The 15,559-nt window shown below is 41.5% G+C and overlaps 1 protein-coding gene across 5 annotated transcripts in view; it reads left to right on the top strand.

The window, feature by feature from the left end:
- The window catches only part of LOC105204939 (ubiquitin carboxyl-terminal hydrolase Usp2), a 17,945-nt gene extending 2,386 nt beyond the window's left edge, over nucleotides 1-15,559 (top strand). For 2 of the 5 annotated variants that reach the window (XM_026133954.2, XM_026133955.2), the window contains 7 exons: nucleotides 7,773-8,105; nucleotides 8,853-8,936; nucleotides 10,068-11,463; nucleotides 13,420-13,515; nucleotides 13,592-13,944; nucleotides 14,018-14,343; nucleotides 14,522-15,559. In XM_026133954.2, the coding sequence (XP_025989739.2) occupies nucleotides 7,819-8,105; nucleotides 8,853-8,936; nucleotides 10,068-11,463; nucleotides 13,420-13,515; nucleotides 13,592-13,944; nucleotides 14,018-14,343; nucleotides 14,522-14,838 (2,859 nt within the window). In that variant the 5' untranslated portion in view covers nucleotides 7,773-7,818 and the 3' untranslated portion in view covers nucleotides 14,839-15,559. Of the gene's footprint in view, nucleotides 1-7,733; nucleotides 8,106-8,852; nucleotides 8,937-10,067; nucleotides 11,464-13,419; nucleotides 13,516-13,591; nucleotides 13,945-14,017; nucleotides 14,344-14,521 lie in introns of all 5 variants that reach the window. The other 3 variants (XM_026133952.2, XM_039446812.1, XM_026133956.2) reach the window with 3 other exon arrangements.

Here is a 15,559-nt window from a genome sequence, read left to right as displayed (position 1 = left end):
GCATATAAGTCATTCCTTTAAACAATGCAGTGCTTTCTCCGAAAACTATGTAATTTGCAGGAATGAGTAAGTTAATATATATATTTTTTAGTAAATTAAGTTGACGTTAATAAAATAAATATTAGAAAATTAATTTAGTTACGTGTAAAAATTATATGAACAAATAATTAAATTAAAAATTAACGTTAAGATTAAATTAATTTAATAAGAGTTAAATTAGAAATTAATTTTATTAGTTTTAAAAAAACTTGTCATTTCTGTCAAATGTATCTCATTTCAGTGATCTTTTTTCAATATATTAGTACGAGCAGTGCAAACAAATGTTTTTTTTTTATTTACATGTATTTTGCAGAGGCGATTAAATTTTTTATTATATATAACAAAATATTTAGTTACTGTTAAAAAAATCCTTAAGCAGCTGTCTTATCAAAGACAGTAAATTTATTTTTCTAATGCGCGCTGAATAACATGTTTTGATTACACCAAGCACAACACACACAAAAATTCCAATCATACCATTCAGAATTTTTTGTTACTGTAATCGGTTCTTCAGCTAGTACGTTCGATAATAAATTTAACAATGAACGATAAAACAATAAGTATCTGATTTGTTTTCCTTCTACAATAGTTGGATCTACCAGAATTTCAATTTACAAAACCAGAGTGTTTTTCGCGCAGGCGTGCGGAATTCCTGGCGCCAGAGATGAGAGGAACTCTTCCCCATGTAGCCAGGAGGGATTCCCAGGAAGAGAAAGCAGATCGGAAAAATCTCTCAGGGATTCGCGATCGTGACGCGCAGCAAATCGCCGGACTGCCTTCTCGCCGCGACGATCCGCACCGCACGGGCTTCGGCGAGGCCGAAGGCCGGATCGTGACCGCGCGATTTCTTGTTATGCAGCGACGTACGTGCACGAGAATTCTCATCAAGGCGAAATAATGTCCAAACAACGACGACGACGACGACGACGATGATGACGATGGCCAAAAATTTTCATAGTTCCTGCGCACTATTAATACACCCTTTCCGAGATCGCAGGAGGAGATATAAAAAGAAAGCGGAGAGAGGTGTACACGTGGGAGAGACGCGTGTTGCCGTAAAGTTATTTACGTATCGCGGGCCGGCGCGCTGGACCGCGTACTTAAATTTTAACGCATTGTACGACTCGCGACCTCGAGGGCCACGGGGGAAAACGGAAACGCCGTTTGTGCGTGCATTTGTCGGCTTTGTTTGCCTTTTCAATACGACCGTTGCGCAAGACTATCGATCCGCATAGCATCGCTCTTTCTCGAAAAAAAAGAGAAAAGAAAAAAAAGAAAAGAACTCTTCCGAGTTTGCTTGTACCAGACTCATGTAGACTAACTTTAATCTTCAACAGTAATTAATGTAAGATCTGTATAATGCAATTTTAAAGTTGGAGGAAGGCTAACGAATGATCAGCAAGATCTTATTGCAACAATGATATTTGTAATTTTGTACATAGTTCTTCAAACACAACACCATTACTTTTTAGAAATGCCATTCTTGAATTAAATCAGAATGGTTATAAAGTAATTAAATTAATATTGCTGCTAATAAGCATCTGTAATTGTACTGACGTTGATAAATAGCTTAAGAAATTACAAAGAACTTGTTGCGAAAAATCCTGACTGAAGTATACCTTTTACGAATATTTGTCAGAATAAGTTCTCTGCACAGTATTTTAAGATACTTATTAATATAATTAGAGATGCCTATGAACTTCAGCATTATTAAATGAATTATTAATTTAATATTGTGATATTACTGTTCTGATTCAGTTCAAGAATTACGTTTCAAGAAAATAACGACAAGCAGTTTAAAGAACTAGAAAATTCACATAAAATCACATCAGAAATATTATTGAATACCAAAATACTATTAGAATCTTTTCTTTCGATTTAATCTTTAATTTATTCTTCATCTTTCTCTACTCGTAAGAGTTAGAGTAAGATAAAAAACAAGTTAGGTCGAGATTCAAGTTAATCTACTTTGGCAAAAATAGATAGCAGTAATGGATACGCGAGCGAAGGTTTTTCCGTTTTTTTTTTTTATGCCCTCGGAGGATGGATATCGATTAGCTGTGTCTACGTACACTCTCTCGATGAAACCTTAAGGTCATCAATACGCACATCACGTGCGCGCGCGAATCTATCTTGTAAAACGTAAATCGAGTTTCGGTCTTCGGCGTTATCGTTCTCGTATCGGAGCGAGTCGTTTTTTTTTTTTTCCTTATGAGATTTTTTTATAGCTCTCGATAGCTATCTTCCAGATAAAGATATTTGTCGATTAACTAAAAATTCGTTTTTTCACTGGAATCTCTGGTTACGTGTCTGATAGATGACTATTCTTCGCGCGTACTACTAACATAAGTATTATAATATTGGGTCATTAAATATGAAACTTTACACATGTGAATATCTTGATATTCACATGTGTAAAGTTTCATACTTAATGGCCCAATAATATAATACTGTATTGAGTTCTTTGCAGTATTTTAAGATATTTATTAGCATTAATATAATTAGATAATATAATTTAATTCAAGAATAGCGTTCCAAAGAAGTAATAGGCGCATAGTTCAAAAAAACCCAGAAAATGTATACAAAATCACAAATATTGTTGTTGCACGAGGTACTAGAGTTTTACTAGAAATTGTATTCCGTGGGAGATATCTCGTGGAAAAGGTTATCTAGAGGTGAAGAAATTGGGCATTAAAGATATATTGAACCTTGGACGGTACGTGTGAGCCTTCGTGCGTCATACGGTTTTCGATAATTCGCGTGACATTGCTCGGCATCTGCGCGAGAGCAAAGCTAAATCCTTGGAGATACGTATCGAAAGAACGTATCTAAATACGAAGGTACACACGTCGCGATCGCGCCGCTCTTTCCCATCAGCGATTTTCCTCGCGGTAAACGGACGCGCGGCTGACCAGCGGCTCTTCGTCCGGTCGCGGTGGCTCGCCGTTGAAATTAATTAATAATGCGCCGACGTACTCCGCCCCGAGTTATGTCACGACCCGCGTGCCGCGTCTTACGTAAGCTAATTGAATCGTAATCCATCCGAGGCGTGGAATCCGCTCGCGCGGATTCGCCGCTCCCCCTGCACCGCGCCGCTTCCATCCTTCGTTAATATCCCGTTTAATCCTCGGATGACACAATTTACACGGAAGAAGAAGGCCACGGTCTGTTCGGGTCTCGTTGCGAAACACATTAACGCGATTCCCGTAATTGTTGTGTAGTCACCCAAGAGATATTAATCTTTCGAGGCTTTGGAGTGTTCATCGCTCATGATACATGGATTCAAACGATTACCGCTTATAAGTTCAGCGTCTATCTTGTAATTTAAAATCACGATTCTTTACAGATACTATTATTTTATTGAAAATATCAATTTTCATTTTTGTGCACAGTAGTTGGAACAAAGAGAACGTTTATGCCCGGGGAAAATCGAGGAAGCCTGGAATTTTCAGAAGATTATTTTTTAATATACCTGACAAAATTGTATGGATTTTCATGGGATTTTATTAGTACTCGGGTAATTTTTTAGAATTTCACTTTTATATTTAAATTTTATATCTCTCCCTCTCTCTTTGTCTGAAAAAATTGCCTCTTGCTCATTTGTTATTTAATAATGCAAAATGTCGATAATCGATTGGCAGTCAATATGACGTACACATCCACGTCCATTACATTCTCTACGACTTGTGAGTTTTTATAAAAAAATGAGTGGCGATAGAAGACGATGCATCGTTCTAAATTGACATTGTGTGTTTAACTGCCTTTCGATTTTTGTACTTTCGATGAGTTATTGTTAACAGATTGTTACGTGCTCATATTTTTTTCTAGGATCTTCTCAAATTTAATATTTAAAGCTTAAACGATTGTTCTTTACGATCGTATGTGCAAGTAGCATTAAAAAGTGCTTGGAATAAAATAAATTTATTTCAAGGCTGCGTTAAAAAATTCTGCATTCTTATCTGGAATAAAATTCCTGGAAAATCCGACAATTCTTTCCCAAAATTTTTGAGTAAATATGAATAAAACTTATGATTGGAACAACATTAAATTTCACACATTTGCAATATCAGTACATAAACTTCTTTTAAAAGTTTCTAAAATGCTGCAAACTTATAAGCGGTAGCGTATACAGAGAGAAAAAAAAATTAGTATCAAATGAACAATTCATCGTTTCGTATATAAGCAAGAATATAAGTATATCAACTTTGTTGAATCATACTTCACGTGACACGTACGTGACACTATATAGAACAAGTAATATAAAACGGAATAAGTGTAAATGGAAAGGAGATTGTAACCGGGAATCATCTTAAGTCGCGAAGCACATGGATTAAGAATAAAATACAATAATAATAAATATTAATATTAATAATAAATATAAGCAAGAATATGAAATCTGCTTGAAAAAATTTGAACAAAATTTCTTTGTGTAAGCAAATTATGTCTGTTTAAGATGATCAAATCCTTTCAAGATTTTATATTCTTGCTCATATTTATTATTATTATTATTTTTATTTTATTCTTAATCCAAATTGTTTCAAGATTTTATATTCTTGCTTATATATGAAACAATGAATTGTTCTGTGTATCAATACATCTCTCTCCTCCTCCCCTCGACATCGAATTCACTTCTCGATACCCCATGCGCGATATCTCACGTCATACCATACCCTGCACGTGCTGCGATAGTTCTCCGTCGCTCCGGAGTCGCGGAGCGGACGCGCGTTGGCGCTTCGCAACGAAATCCGAAACTACGCGGTTTATATTGGATTCTCCGGCGTTCTAAATTGCGCGTCGGACTCCGGCGGAAAAGCGGGACGGTTGCCAGATCGCGAGGAGAAAAATCGTCCCGGGCGTCAGATCCGCGTCCTATCGACGCCGTCGTTTGGCGAGGATTTCGCGAGAGAGCGCGTCTCTTGCGTTTGCAATGTCAAAAAACGCTTCCTCGTCCCCTCCAACTACGATTACTCACGAAGACGACGTATGATCGGTGAACCGCGGTCATAAACGCAGACGTCTTTTTATTAAGAAACAATTTACCGGCTGTTTTCCAGCTTACATTCAAAAAATGGTCTTGCGAGTACAGCAATATCTGCCGCAGCGGATCTACTAAATACAAGCATGTTTAACGTTGAACGCGGGCGCAACTCCTATTCTTTAAAACTTTAAATAAAGTAAAATTTGTTTTCAATAAGAATATCTTTTCACCTTGACTTAAGAATAATTTATTCTTTATCGGAAATTATTTATTCTTGGCGCTATTCTAAGCATAAAATATATTCTCGAATTAAAGAATGCATTTCTTTAAGAATTTATATTTTATTCGTAGATTTTCCAGAATCACAATAGAAGCAAAATAGTTTTTTTGAATATGTGATACACTGATCCTACACTGACCGTGTTCCGTTGTGTAAGGTTTCTATTGTAATACAATTAGAACCTTTAGACTTAATTTCTGATACGCCAATGACTATACAATAATCTTCATCCTTTAAACAACTTGAATCACGTTTATATTATAAATGAACGTAATTACACTAAGAAAAAAGTTTGTTGAAAAACTAAAATATTTAGTTCGATACGTGCAATTAAACATTCAGTTGATTTAATTGATTATTGGTTAAAAAAATTTGAATAGTTGACATAAACAATAGTGTATCTTTTTTGTGCAACTAAATAATTGTTGAATCAATCCAATGTTTAGTTTATCGTATCGGACTAAATATTTTAATTTTTTAAATAAATTTGTTTTCTCAGTGTACCGCGAGTGAAACGAAATATCTTGAGAAGTTGATGACACTGGCATATTTTAGACGCTCGTGGTTAGCTTTTTACAGTGTCGCGCAATGTAACACTGTGTCACCTGCGTATCTCGTGTTGGAAAACAGCCACCGAGAGGAGGACGCGATTAGCTCTCGATGGACCGTTCGTCGAGGCTCTCCTTGCTGGATACAGCAATCTCCGGAGAAATCCGGAGAAGTGGAAAAGGAGGGCAAGGTAACGCGATAGGGACGAGGTCGGAGGTGAAGCCCGAATTAAGCCCGCCGCGCGTCGCACCGAGAGCGATACTCTTGTTCGTTACACGGACACGCATGATTTTCAATCGCGCCACGAAGGTCACGTTATATCACCGCGCGTGGCAATTATCGATAATGGCACTCGTTACGTTAACGCACGTACTCGCTGACTGATAATGAGTCTCCTGACCCGCGCGAAACGATGCGCGCAAGTTCCAGTGATTTAATCAGAATCGCATTGGCGAGAAAACGTCGCACGTGCTCCGTTCATCGAGTTCATCTTGTCGTTCTTTGAGAAGTCGTCGATCTTCGAGGATGTCGCTTCTTCGACGTACACACAAGAAAAATATCATTTTCCTGCAAAGAAAAGTGTTTACTCAATTTTTAGTTTCATTCTTTTAAATTATCTTTGCAAAGATTATTCTTTTTACTACTAATAATAATCTTGAAATACACTTGTCAGTTTCTTAAAGGAAGTAATATTTATTTAAAATAGATTTTGGTGTACATATAGAAAAATATATATTTGAATTAAGTAAATATTAGATATTTATTTCGAATACTTCATAAATTCATCATAATCATCAAAATTCAGAGTATATTCTGAATCTTAATAATTTATTACTTCAATTAAGAATATTAGTTGAAATAAAAATTCGATTTGCTTGTTATTCCGACTTTTCTTCGATATAATTTTATAATATTCTTTAAAACAGTATAAATTCTTTTTAATATATAATGAATTTTTTCAAATTTATGATGAGTATATTTCGAGAAATTGTCAAGAAAATATTCTTCGTTAAAAATAATCGTTGCTTACACTTGAAAAGAAATAAATTGAGTAAATACTTTTCTTAGCAATAGAATTGAGGAGTATAAATGGTTTGTCATGATTATCTTCGTTTCGTTTCTCGAGAAAGGTCTATTATGCGCACCGCAGTCCGGGGGCTTCTGTGACCGACTTGAGAGAAAAATTCTAATATTTATGTTTACAATATTTACCTCCGAAATTTCTTTAGGTTCTCTAATTGTAACTCTAAGAGAATTGATGACAAAGACTTGGTGACAATCCTATTAAAAGTCACCTTTTAATCAATTACGATTTATTTTTATGTCTTTTTGACGTTATTGTGACTTTTTAATTAAATAACATATATTTTTAACTTTTATGTGTGTCGAAATTTGTTGTTTTAACACAAAACGTGTAATAAATAATTCTGAATTTAGTTAACAAACTGGCAAATTGTTTATTGATAAAACTTTGATACAAAACATGTAATTAAAAGGACAAGTTAATTGTTTCTATGATTAAATTATTTGGTTTTGAAACAAACAATATTCATATTAATGTATGCATCTAGTAAATAACAAATTAAATTTGAATCAAATTTAATATGTTTGTTATTAAATTATTTAATTTTATTGTTTTAGTTAAATTGGTGAAATGTCGATAGGAGTAATGGCAATCTATAGAAATGATTAAAAATAATTTGAGTTAGATATATAATTCAACACTACGAATTTAACAGTGTTAGATCCGAGTTCCTCTTCAAAGTCGAATTAACATTATTAACGAAGTTCTCGTCTCTGTCTCTTTCTCTCTCTTTTTTTTCTTTCTCTCGCTCTTTTTATACGCAAATATCCATTTTTACTTTTATATTTATTCTTTTTTTTTAGAGTTCGCGTGAGAGAATAGTGCAGTAAAATGACTTTCAGGCACTCGACGGAGAAGCTCGAGGAGATCGACGACCCGCAGCGCAGCATGTCGTATCATCGTAGCGGACAGGCGGGCGCCGTAGCGGTCTCGTACAGCACCAGCCCGATGGCACCGCACTCGCCCAGCCGGAGGTACTCGAGCGGCACCAGCAGCGGTAGCACCACCACCTCTGGGATCGGCAGCACGACATCCAAGTTCAACGCCTACCGTTCCACCGGCACGTCCTCGCTCCTGGACCGGCCCACCAGCTTCTACACGTCGTCCACGAGCTCGGGCTTGCGCTCCAACTACATCTCCTCGGAGTACAGGCGGTCCTATTGCGCGCCAGGAAGGTTAATATCGATACACAAGAGGAAACATTAACGAGATGGTTAGAGAACACTATCTCGTTAATATTTTCTCGTGCGTATTGACAATTATCGGTGAAATCTCAGAGACGGCTCGACAGTAAAGAGAGGTGTGCGCGAGTCAGCGAGTCAGTTTGCCACCTTTATATATCGCGACTTGAACGTACAAAATTGTTTGCAGAGCAACGTGCAACATGTAACTTTGATAGAATCTAATGTAGACATGAAACTGATTATATTCGAGATTACAATGTGCACACGTGATTCTTGTTTTGACGTCTAAAATTAAACTTTCGTATTCTCATGCTGATCGGGAAGAGAGTGCATCTCTCGTTTAGCTGTATAATCGTTTGCAGTATTTATCGCGCGAGTTAACAGCAAGTAGAGAAAGTAGACACGCTTGAACGGCAGGTTCCGCCGAGCCGAGGAGCGTACCTTGCAATCACGCTAAATGCTTTTTCCTCCCTACCGTGATCTACATGAAATCCCAGTGATTAAAGTCTTCAATTAGATACGCAAGAGATGAAGCATCACGCGAGCGTTGTCGTAATGCTCTCCTTCTCGGCTCGACGGATCTCGTTGGACTTGAACGTCGCAGTGAAAAGTTAAATGCAGGAGGCTGAAACGTTTGTTCTTTTTTTCGGTACAGTAGCTCTGATAGACAAATGTAGACTAGAATCGAGTTAAACTAGAATTTATCAAGGTGTTTTATACATTCAATCGGCCCCGCAGCTACTACTCGTCGGCCTCTACCGGCACGAGCGTCCGCAGGAACTACTCATCGGAGTACAGTCGATCCAACTGCTCACCCGCAAGGTGAGCGATCTTAGGAGTAGGATGTAGACCTTAGAGGGAGATAGCGACATCGTCCCACGTACGGACAACGGGCACGTCGAACATTCACAATAGCCGCGTGACGTTAATCGATATCGAACCGCTCGTATCCTTGAGATAACTTTCTAATTGCGTAAAGTGAATATGTCGTTTCATTTTTTATTCCCTTAATGATGGTGCGTGGTAATGCATTCTACCGTATCTTTTCTAAACGACGGACGTCGCACCTGTTTGCTGCTGCGTACCTACGTCCGAAAGTTTCGCGCGTTACTTACCCTCATGTTCACGTCACTATAATTCAATTACGAAGGCAGACGCGATATGTACATCCCCCTGGCTCGTACGTGACCTGGGTAACTGGTATTAGTCCGACGTTAAAGGTCGAGGTCGCGCGTAAACTGGTCGCGCTAGGTCTGGCTACCTGTTATTCCGGCTCGGATAGCTCTGTCCCTATCTCGGTGTCGTTAATCAAAGCGTCTTGCCGCGTCGTTCCGATTTCCCGTCGAAGCGGCGTGGGGTATAAAGCATCATTGAAATTCGCGCGTGTTATGTCAAGGGGGAGAGAAAGAGAGAGAGCACATAGCCGCATTTATCGATTTTAAATAAGCACGCTCGCGCTACGGAATGTAGTCGTGGACCTTGACCTCGCGAGATTATCCAACTTGTGTGTGCGCGCGCGTTCGCGTTTCGGATATCCTTGCTGCAGAATTTCTCTCTTCTCTCAGGCTCCGACGACGACGACGACACTTATCACTCCCACCATAGATTTTCGCTCTCGCGGCCGCGTTTATGTATATTTAAATATCTGGTACGAGCGCGTCGGCGGCGTTTCGAGGCTGCTGTCACGCGCGCCTTCGCGAACGGTGTCCGATTTAGTGACCTCCAAACCTCGAAGTAGAAGTAGTTACTCGCCCGGTTGCTAGCGACGGAAACGCTTGTGGGCGTGCAACCTCAGCAGCACGCGCGCGCGAATCCCTCCGCCAGATACGTAGCGAGGAACGGTTGTTGTTGCGTAACGCGATCGCGCGGTAGGGGAGCAGAGGACCTTGGCCACAGGCCCGGTCCGGCGAAACGCGATGACCGCAATATTCTCATGTCGGGCGAATTTTGCAGGTCAGTCTCGTCGTCGTCGTACGGCGAAACGGGCGGCAGCAGCAGCAGCAGCAGCGGCGTTGCATTAGCGACAACGATCGTTAACGGCACCAGCGGCAGCGGTAGTGGCAGATACGTTTCGCCGACGTCGAGCGCCACGGTCAGCTCCACGTCCTCGAGGGAACGCGGCAGCGTCCCCGACGCGTCCGCCGCGGCCGCCGACATTATCAGCAAGTACTCGCCAGCCGGCTACGTGCCCAGTATTCAACGTCAACAACAGGCAGCGAGCGGTGGCAGCGCGCATCACTGGAGGCACCGTTCGTCGACGTCGTCCGTGAGCGAGTTGTTCGGCGGTGACGAGCGCGAGGTCGAGCGCAAGGATCTCCGTCTGGAGTCCTCGCTATCCTCGCCCTCCTCCTCCTCTTCCTCGTCCGCGCCCACCGCGGCCGGTCTATGGTCCAAGTCCGGCAAGAGAAGACCACCTACGAACAGCACGACGGTGCTCACCACCGTCGGACATGCGCGCACGCCGGAGTCTCTCGTCGAGGTAACATCCATCGTCGACGATCACGTTATCCGTAAACTGAACAACGACGACGGCGACGACGACGACGAAAACGACGACATCAGGGACAACGACGACGACGACGACGTCGACGATCGGCATAACAACAACGGCAACAATACGAGGCGTGACGGCAACGACGAGGATATTGTTTGTGGATACGGTGTTAACAACAACGACGACGAGCGCGACGACGACAACGACGTGGACGAAAACGGCGACGGGGACGAGGACAGAAACGGCGACGACGCGAACGACGACGATAATCTCAACAATTGTCATCACCGCTTCCACCAGCAGCGTCGCCACCGGCCAGACAAGGTCTCGCCCGCTAAGCATAAAGTTCTCTCACCCGTTGCTACCGCTGGTGGTGGTAGTGGTTTGATCGGTGTTAGTAGCCTTGACCTGTTGACTAACCTCGCTACTAATCCTCGTAACACCGAGCTGCTGATCAATAACAACGCTCAGAACAAGGTGACAGGTGGGAAGGAAGAGGCCGACATTGCGACGAGCGACGACGAGGTAACGCGCGGCACCGACAATGTCACGTCGATTGTCACATTTCTGCAACGCGATCGCATCAACGATCGCGACATTCCCGAAGATGGCGAGGAAGAGAACCACGTGTCTAGCAGCACACCGGACGAGAGCGGCTTTGGCGGAACGATTGACAGCGTTGCGGGTAGGCCATCCATCACGCACGGCGACGACCCGTCCGTCCCGTCGACGTCGAGGAGAATGGATCAGCCCGGTATCTTCTCTTCGAGTACCGCGAGCGGCAATCTGACTTCGTCGCCGACGAATCCATCCACGGCGCATCAAAGTATCTATCGCGGAGTCAACGAGCAATACGTGAGTGCGCTTACAAAGAAAGTAATATGCTCTGACGCGGAGCAGCATAGACTGCGTTTACCTCTCGGTGTTTATTAATCGATCGTTAGTTAACAAACGTCCCCGTAATCTCTACGTCTACGACAATTTCTCTCTCTTTCTCTTTCTCTGTCTCTCTGTTTCTTTGCCGTCAGTTATTTTCGTAATTGTTCAATCATTGCTGTGCCGTGACTACATTTTTGAAAGGATTTTCTAAATTGACTACCACTTTACGAAGGTAGTATCAAGACGTGAGTATAACATTCGCATGGATCAACATATACTATCAAATTACTTGAGAAGTAAACACTGTCGAATATAGTTAGAGTGAACAGGGCACGTTCTTCTACGCGTTCCTCTACGTATGTACGTGTGAGCTTATACATTTGTAATTGCAATGTCGCGTGAAAAGAGATCCTCATAAGAAGCGCACATGTTTCGATCGAATCGGCGTACAAAGTGCTTACGTTACGGTAAAAGAAGAGTGATCTTCGGTAGAAGGAAGAGATTCTACAAGGATGTTCATTGTACATTTATTGATGCACAGAGCGTACGTCATGAGAGAAGAGGATCTGTGCCGTTGCCCCACGCGATTCGTTTACTTCCCACCCAGTCTCATTGCGAAATCTTCTCTTTGCCCTCTCGTCGTCTCCAACTAGAGCCACTTTGGAGTCGGTCGCGCTTGCATTTTATTAATAGTTCAGAGCTCTTTCTCTCTCTCTCTCTCTCTTTCTCCTTCTCGAACTTTCCGGGAGATAGAGGCACACGTTGTCGACTCGCGCCACAGTGTGCCGTGGTGATTTACGGTAACCGACCGACTTTGCCCGCTTCTTCTTCGCGCGAAAATTCTCCGATGACTTCGTCAGGAATGCATCGATTCGGACGAATATTCGCGTTCTCCTTGTAAACTGTATACTCGAATTATCTCTGATAGAATGGAGCTTGCAAGTTTATCTCCGCATTTTGGAGGAAAAGAATCGAAATTTCTCACGTCATATCTTGACGACAAGAAACACTTCTCTAAGAATCCTCTACTTTTGGCGTTCGGCCGAAAATGATATCGCAAGATATCACGGTCGTTGTATAATTAACATGCACGTTGACGAGCGTGACGTAGATAAATGACGTTGCTTTTTTTTCACTTGAACGTGTTGCGCAAGCGATAGATTGTATGCATAACGCACACAAGTTTTAATTCAGCGTCGTATCACTCGCGAATTCCGTTAAGACAAAAGTCGTGTGTAAACTGGCTCACGCTCAAGCGATAGGATGGGCTTTGTGGTGTCTGTGGACGGTGACAGCCCTCGTGCTCGCTTACGCCTTCTTCCTCGGTATCGCGGCACCCTTGACATCTCCCAAACGTATCTCCTCGAGAATCAGTTCGATACGCGTCAATAATTCGGCGTCAATCACACCCGCCGTGCCACGTGTCGTCCGTTCCTCGTTTACCTATTCACAGGTGAGTACCCGTGCAATTGCGATGCTTTCCTGCAGATTCTCGATTGTCGATCACAGTCAGTTTTGTCCTCGTCAATCGCCTAAATTAAGCACCGCAGCATTTATCTATCCACTTAAATGTGTGTATTTTAATAAACACATCCTGACGAAAACCGTGTTTATTAAATCTACATGTGTGCCTAACAATTAAGTACAAAGTGTCACTAAATCTAACGCGTTATTAGTTTGCATAGTTTGTATAACGCAAGTTTGTTTGCTATCGCGAGACGCTTAAGTCCTCCACTCCCCCCTCCCCCTCTCATCGAGCGACTTGCGATACCTTCGCCGATCAGAATGAATGAATGTATGCTCGGAATACTTTAACAGACAAAGACGACACAGTATTTGCAACGATGTTACAAACTCTAAGCAAAACCATTTAATTAATAATAGCTATTTATCTATGTAGAAATTTAATTTAATATGTCTAATGATTTTCAGGAAGGGAGCCCGACTAACAGGTCGGCGCGTAGCCGTCTGCAAGCTTTACGCGATGAACGATGTGGTCTGAACGGCTTACGGAATATTGGAAATACAGTGAGTACATCTTTAAGACACTTGTTCCTCAGAAATTTTTACGTATGGCCTCACATTAATTTTGCGCGACTTTTAGTGTTTTATGAACAGCGTGATTCAATGCTTGAGCAACACGAGACCTCTGTTAGAGTATCTGCTGAACGAACAATATTTAGCCGACATAAATACTACGACATCCAGCATGAAAGGCGCCCTGATCAAAGCGTTCAGCCAAGTGATTCACGAATTGTGGGAGGTGGGCGGTGATCATGTGGTGAACACGACCGCACTCAAGTCTCAGATACAGAGATTCGCGCCGCGTTTCATGGGCTACAGTCAACAGGACGCTCAAGAGTTTCTCAGATACTTACTGGAGGGTTTGCACGAGGATGTCAACAGAGTCACCACAAAGCTACCACCCATACATGGTGACATACCTGACAGTTACACGTGAGGAAGCTGTTCAAAAGATAAACGCGCATTTAGTTTGCAACACATATATTTATATTATTACTTCATACAGGGATATGCAAAAAGCGGTGGAGAGTTGGAAACGGTATCTTCGCAGCGAAGACAGTACGATAGTCGATGTTTTCGTCGGACAGTTACGTTCGTCTTTACGTTGCACTTCCTGCGACCACGTGTCGGTCACCCTCGATCCGTTCTGGGATCTGAGCTTGCCAATACCAGCTAGAAGTGGCACGGTAAAGCTGAGCCAATGCTTGGAGCACTTCACTCGAGAGGAGGTGTTGGACGGCGACGAAAAACCAACATGTTCCAAATGTCAGATGAGAAGAAAGTGCACCAAAAGCTTCAGCATACAGAAATTTCCGAAAATTTTGGTTATTCGTATCCTTTTTTTCATCAATCTAGCGCGTACATTTACATATAAAACTAGCCAAGAGTTACATCGCTATGTGGTACTTCCAACGAATCTTATTGGTATAACTCAAAATATTATTAATTAGTACATAAATGTAGTTAGAATTAGAAGAAAAGGGATATTTTTCTTAATACCATCCGCTAGATTTGAAACGTTTCTCTCCAATGGAGCGCTTTCGCGGCAAGCTTAACGTGATGGTGGACTTTCCATTGACGGGTTTGGATCTCAGTGCCTTTGCCGCCCCGAGAGTTCCGGGCTGCACGTACAATCTATACGGGGTCGCCAATCACTCGGGCACCACGTATTCCGGTCACTACACCGCATATTGCAAGCATCCGTACTCGGGGGAATGGCATGAGTATAACGACAGCCGAGTGTCAGTCGTGTCATCACGATCGGTCGTTTCCAGTGAAGCCTACGTACTGTTTTACGAACAACAGTCTCATAGTTCTCACTTGTAACCTTACGCCATACCTAGAGAGTAAACAACCATCTTGCCTCTCTCGATACCTCAGCTCAGCCTAGTAAAACTCTGTCTTCTGATGTATTGAAAAGCGACTAAACACTGAAAGAAACTAGAGGAGGGGATCGTTTCATGACCCATCCTCCTAGGTGAGTCCAATGTGACCTTATTGGCGATAATCGTGTCTCTTCCCGCAAAATACGCGTCTTGACATAGCGTGGCATATGCCCCTTCATAAAGAGATTACGCATACGTAAATCGACATAATTGATTAAACGTAATTAATATGTACACGTGCTTTCAGAGTGGAAAATTATTTCCGCGAATCATGTTTGATCTATATGAAAATTATTTTTTTACGTAATGTTTTTGCGAGACCTAATTTTTATATGTTGTAATCGTATTTAAAATAGAAGACGATCTATTTCTTTATTATTTGAAATGTACATTGGGAATGTTTTTATCTAGAAGAGAATACGAAGGTACGGGGTCGCCAAAGATCACACACACGCAATTGCTTCAGATGTCTAGTTACTTTTGAATAGACAAGTAGTAACACATCTCTCTGTCTCTTTCTCTCACACTTCATTGAACACATGGCGACATACAGCTATTTACTTTTGTAAAATATTTTGTTTAATATATATAATCACAGTCAAGAGTTATTTATTATAATTTATGAAAAGAGAAAATAAAATAATATATTCGATATTGACACA

The sequence above is a fragment of the Solenopsis invicta genome, chromosome 3 (assembly GCF_016802725.1).
Source record: "Solenopsis invicta isolate M01_SB chromosome 3, UNIL_Sinv_3.0, whole genome shotgun sequence".
Taxonomy (NCBI): Eukaryota; Metazoa; Arthropoda; class Insecta; order Hymenoptera; family Formicidae; genus Solenopsis; species Solenopsis invicta.
The sequence above is the reverse complement of the archived record's forward strand: the minus strand, read 5'-3'. Positions and strand labels throughout refer to the sequence as shown.